At 39.4% G+C, this 6,076-nt stretch overlaps 1 protein-coding gene across 3 annotated transcripts in view; it reads left to right on the top strand.

Moving 5' to 3' along the window:
• kctd7 (potassium channel tetramerization domain containing 7) overlaps window positions 1-5,450 on the top strand; it is a 30,220-nt gene extending 24,770 nt beyond the window's left edge. For all 3 annotated transcript variants that reach the window (XM_073053513.1, XM_073053514.1, XM_073053515.1), the window contains exon 4: window positions 3,309-5,450. In XM_073053513.1, the coding sequence (XP_072909614.1) occupies window positions 3,309-3,685 (377 nt within the window). In that variant the 3' untranslated portion in view covers window positions 3,686-5,450. The remainder of the gene's footprint in view (window positions 1-3,308) is intronic.
• Window positions 5,451-6,076: the final 626 nt, after the last annotated feature.

Consider the following 6,076-nt stretch of genomic DNA (forward strand, 5'->3'; position numbering starts at 1 on the left):
GAAAGGGAAAGAGGAGGGACACCAGGAGGAGGTGATAGGCAGGTAGAGAAGAGCTAAGAGACCAGAGTGGGTAATAGAAGAGGAAATGTGGTGGGAACATGTTTTATAAAAGGAGAACTCAAAATTCTTTGAATTTCTTAAATTAGCCAATAACGAAAATCTAAAACAAGAACAAGTATGCAATGTTGGTTGTTTTTATACCTTACATAAAAACTAAAAAAGTAAAATGCAAATACAGTGTACTGTAACCCTTTAATCAAAACATGGCATCGTAGGTGGAGACTAAAAGCCTGCTGTTGTTTGTTGTTTTTCAATAGCTGATTCAGGTATTCTCCTGATGTTACTTTTGTTACCCTGTACACATTATATTTTCATTCTATTAATTGTATGTAATAATTTTTACTGTTAAGTACACATGTGTGCTGAACAAGTGTAATACGAGGACTGCTTACATTCAGTCGGAAATGATGTCGACCCCAAGCTATCTCATTATATATTCCAAAATATGAAGAAATCCAAAATCCACAACACTTCCAGCTCCAAGCATTTCAGATAAGGGGTACTCAACCTGTATTAAAGATTCCAAGGTTGTGTCCAATGCTGAAGCTTCATGTTATGACATTTAACACTGGTGGTGACTAAGCAATTCCTGAGTTTTAAAAAGCAAGCCCATTAATACACAAGCAAATTCCAAAGAGCTCTTCAGAATCAGATACCAGTTAACTATCACTGACGTGTTGTGAAATTTGTTGTTTTGCGACAGCAGTATGATCTAACATGTAAAAATGACAATAAGTTACTAAAACGAATAGTGCAAAAGATAAATAACAAGGTTGTGTTTTTAGGTTCATGGACCATTTCAAAATTTGATAGCAGAGGGTTAGAAGCTCTTCCTAAAATGTTCAATGTGGGTCTTCAGGCTCTTGTACCTCCTCTCTGATGGTAGTAAAGAGAAGACGGCATGTCCCAGATGATGAGGGTCTTTAATAATCAACACTGCCTTCTTGAGGTACTAACCTTTGAAGATGTCCTTGATGGCAGGCGGTGATGTGCCTGGGATGGAGCTGGCTGAACCTACGAGCCTGTGCAGCCTCTCGTGATCTTGTGCATTGGAGGCTCCATACCAGGCACTGAAGCAACCTGTCAGGATGCTCTCCATTTCTGAAGAAATTTGCAGGAGTGTTAAGACAATTAGACCAACAGACAAAGCAGCAGAATCAGGCCACTCAGGCCATCAAGTCTGCTCTGCCAATCTGTCATGGCTGATTTATTATTCCTCCTAATTCCACTCTCTTGCTTTCTCTCTGTAACCTTTGACACCATGACTAATGAAGACCATATTAACCTCAACTTTAAATATACCTCCAGAACCATCTATGGCAATGAATTCCACAGATTCACCACCCTCTGTCTGAAAAATCTGTTCTAAATGGACATCCCTTTATTTTGAGGTTGTGCCCTCCAGTCTTAGACTCCCTCACTATCAGAAACATCTTAACCACATCCATTCTATCTATGTTAGTATCTTACCTGTAATACCATGGGCTTTTACCTTGTTGCGCAGACTTGTGTGTGGCACTGATGCACCATCAATAACTCACGCCGAGACTTAGGAAGTGAGATATCGGCTTTTATTGACTGAAGAACAACACTACATCCTGGGGAAAATGAGGGAGAGCAGCAGGCCACAGTCGCCTTTATACAGGGGTCTGTGGGAGGAGCCACAGGGGTAGTCAGCAGGGTCTTGGGAGGAGCCACAGGAGCAGTCAGACAGGTATATCTAGTTCACCACAGGCACCTTGCCAAAAGTCTTCAGTAAATCCAAAGAAGCAACATTTACAGACTCTTTTTTGTCTATCCTGCCTGTTACTTCCTCATAGAATTTAACAGATTTGTCAAGTAAGACTTTCCCTTCAGGAAACCAAGCTGACTTTGGTCTATTTTATCATGTGCCTCCAAACACCCTGAAATCTCATCCTTAATGATGGGACTCCAAAATCTTCCCAACCACTGAAGTCAGGCTACCTGGCCTATAATTTCCTTTCTTATGCCTCGCTTCCTTCACAAAGAGTGGAGTGATATTTGCAACTTTCCAGTCCTGTCATTTGGTGACATAACAAGAAGAGCTGCTGGTGATCTTCATTGAGATTGCATTGGTGTGTTTAGACCAAGGTAGAGTCTCTGATGCCCAGACCTTGAAGCTGCTCGCCCTTTCTAACGCTGACCCTTCAATGAGGACTGGTGTGTGTTCTCTCGACTTCCTCTTCCTGAAGTCCACAATCTGTTCCTTGGTCTTACTGACCTTGAGTGGGACATTGTTATTGTGACACCACTGAACCAGCCAATCTGTCTCACTCCTGTATGCCTCCTTGTTGTTATCTGAGCTTCTGTCAAAACGGTGGTGTCATTGGCAAATTTATTGATGGGCATTTCAGCTGTGCCTAGCCACAGTCATGTGTGCAGAGGAAGTAAAGGACCCAGTTGCAGAGAGGGAGGTACAGAGGCCTGGTTTTGAAGCTTGTAGATTAGTACTGAAGGGATGATGGTGTTTAATGCTGAGCTGTAATCTTTGGAGAAGTATTAATACACTTTATCAAAGAGACAGATTTGTTGCACCTACTGTCAGTATGAGGGACGGAGTTTTCAAATCCTGATTTGTATCCCTGCCAGTCCAGTGGTTGGGATGTTACCACAGCAGCGAGATCTCACCCTCATGTTTTTGTTTGAGCCTATTGGCTGCTTGTAAGCAGGGGCTCCATAAATGATCGAACGTTGAGGCCCATTGATTGCAGTTGTGTGAATTACTCACAGTCCCAGCACCAGCTCAGGAGAGAGCTGGTATCAGACTGCAATATGATGGAAAAGAAGCCAACACGAACTCAGTTTTAAAAATATGTTTAAAGCCGTTTCCTGTAGACTACAGTGTTCCATAAATTGGACAATGGAATTCAAATTTAAATGTGTCAATTTGTTAAATAAAGAGTACTGGGGGCTTCTTGATTTGTGTAAGTATTTCTGGGGGAAAGAACCTTGTAGTTGGAAAGCGAAATAACTCTGTTTTCCATATGGTTAATAGACTGGAATTTGACTTAAAAGAATATGTAAAACGATTATGAGAAAAGGATGACACAAGATTGCACGTGAGTATCTACTTTACAAAGGGCAATTTGTGGAATTTATGAATGAAAATTCTTTCCTCTCCATTTTGGGAAAAATGCTGAAGAAAGCAATTTTCTGACCCAAGTGTATACAGCAGGTTAAGAATGAATTTTATATTTACTGCTATTTCCACTTTTTCCCTTCAACAGAAAACTTGGAAAGGATCATTGAAATTGCAAAACAGAGAGCAATGCAACGAAAAGCAAGGTTCGCAAAATTGAAGATTTGTGTTTATAAGGAGGAGATGCCAGTTACGCCGTATGAGCGTCCGCTGTACAACTCGCTACGTTTCGATAGAAGTGAGAACGAGACAAAACTGTTTGAGCATCACTGTGAAGTAGATGTGTCATTTGGCCCATGGGAAGCAATTGCAGATGTTTATGACCTTCTCCATTGCATCGTGACAGACTTAGCAGACAGAGGTATTACTGTGGATCACCAGTGCATAGGTGTTTGCGATAAGCACCTCATAAACTATTATTACTGCAAGCGCCCAATTTATGAGTTCAAGATTACCTGGTGGTAACTGAATTTTGTAATTATTTTGAGCTTCCTTATTTATCCTCTAAAATATTATAAGCATATAACTTTAGAAAATTAACATTAAAGACACCAGCAATCCAATATTGTACAGATGAATTCTGTGTCCAGAAGTATCCTGTAACAAGACAGAGATGGCTTGGTTATTTGCAAACTGGAGTATTAGCATACAACAACAGAGCACATTTATTAATGCCTTAACCTGATTTGTTTGCAAGAGCAAGGAGTTTCTGTGAAACCTCAGAATGCAGAAACACTGAACAATCACTTTATTAGCATACTATGTAGTTAAATATTTTTCTCATATTTCTCCATTTATGTATTGTGTGATGGTACATATATAAATGTAGATTTTGTATATATGCCGTGTGTATACAGTATATAGTGCCTTTCATGAACTCAGGATGTCCCTAAGCACACTAATGCTGATGTAATACTTTCAATGTTCAGTAACAGCTGCAGTACGGGGAAGACGACAGCCAGCTTATGCACAGCAGGTTCTTACTTAGAGTAACATAGTACTGACTTGAGTGAGATTAATCAAGACCAGAACATGAGACTGCTCACCTCTTCAATGTAGCGCTATAGGACCTTTTACATCTACATGAGGGAATAGGTGAGGTCTCGGTATAATGTCTCATCTGAATGATAGGACTTAAGTATTACAGCTTTTCCACAGTTTTGCACTGCTGTCTCAGCCTAGATTTTATAATTAAGGTCATGATTCTTCACTGTACGAGCTGGTGTCCAAATGAACCCTATTAAAAATTCCATGCTGCAGGGTCTACTTCAGATTTTTTTCCCATAATTTGATTTCAAATGTGTTAAATGGAAATTAATGAAACAATGTGAAGTTTTCTTGCTAGATGGTGGGATTTTCTGGCGCTGTTCTTCGTCAGATGGGTTTTTTTTTCTTATTTCTTAAAGGGCTTATAGAGCTTTTAAATGATGGCAAGTCTTTGTACTCAAAGTGTTGCTTTTAGTCAGACCTGTATTTTGTGGCTTTTGTGTCACGGACTGTTCAGTATTTGTTGTCCATATGCCTTGAAACTGACAAAAGTTTTTGAGTTTAATGTAATTCCTGATGTTGCAGCCAGTAATTGCACTCCTCCATCAATTGTTTTCCATCCTACTCACTCCTATGTCAGATATTTATGAACTATGCTCACCTATATAGTCTCTGAAAGTGTTGTCCATTGGTGTATGATGTCTAATGGTGTATAGAACCACGATCACTACTTTGTAAATCCTGGTCTTAAAATTCCATTTTATTTTGGTGAATTTTATCCCCTCAAATGTTTCATTGTATATTAGACTTTTAAATGTTATTTTGGAAAGATTTATTTACGTGTCAGCTGCTACCTTAACCTTGTGTATGTATAAAATGTTAGTTTAGTGCTCTGCAAAACATTTACAATAGAAATAAATATAATTAAAATAGAAGCAAAAAATGTGCTTTATTATATTAGTACCTGTGAGAATTCTTCTCTACGATTGGCTGCTCAGCTAGTCAGATGTCAGCTACCTCTGCATCTCTAGCACCATCCACGAAGAACTGAATGTATTTGATCTTCTGCTTCTGATGGGAATGTGCTTCAACTCTCCCTCAATCACATTTTTGAAAGGCAAGTCCATCCTTGCATTCCAGGTTTGCTTGTCATGTTTTTGTTTCAGTTTACATTGCAATTGTCCTTACTTCAGTTAATTATATTGTATCATATACATCTGTGGTAATAAATTTGATTCTTCTTTGTGTTGCTTTTTATTTTCTATTACTGAGGTATGGCTTACAATATTATTGTTACTATTACAAGGGCAACTAGGGATGGGCAGTAAATGCTGGCTTAGCAGGCAATGGCCACATCATATAAATGAATATATTCAAAAAAATTTCCTCTACCAAAGCTTGGTCCACCTCATTGCCTGAGATCAAGATCTGACATTGTAGAGAGTCCAGAGGTCGTTCACAAGAATAATCCCAGGAATGAAAGGGTTAACAACTGAGGAGCATTTGGTGGCTCTGGGTTTATATTCACTGGAGTTTAGAAAAAGCAAGAGGGTTCTCATTGAAACCTATCAAATGTTGAAAGATGTAGACCGAGTGGACGTGGGGGGGAGGGATATTTCCTATAGTGGGTGATTCCAGGACCTGAGAGCACAGCCTCAGAATAGATGGACGTCCATTTGGAACATAGATAAGGGGGAATTTCTTTAGTCAGAGGATAGTGAATCTGTGGAATTTGTTGCTACAGATGGCTCTGCAGATCAAATCATAGGGTATATTTAGGGCAGAGGTTGATAGGTTCTTGATTAATCAGAGCATCAAAGTTTACGTGAGAAGGCAGGAGAATCATGACTAAATCAGCCATGATGAAGC

Source organism: Hemitrygon akajei, chromosome 8 (genome assembly GCF_048418815.1).
Source record: "Hemitrygon akajei chromosome 8, sHemAka1.3, whole genome shotgun sequence".
Lineage (NCBI taxonomy): Eukaryota > Metazoa > Chordata > Chondrichthyes > Myliobatiformes > Dasyatidae > Hemitrygon > Hemitrygon akajei.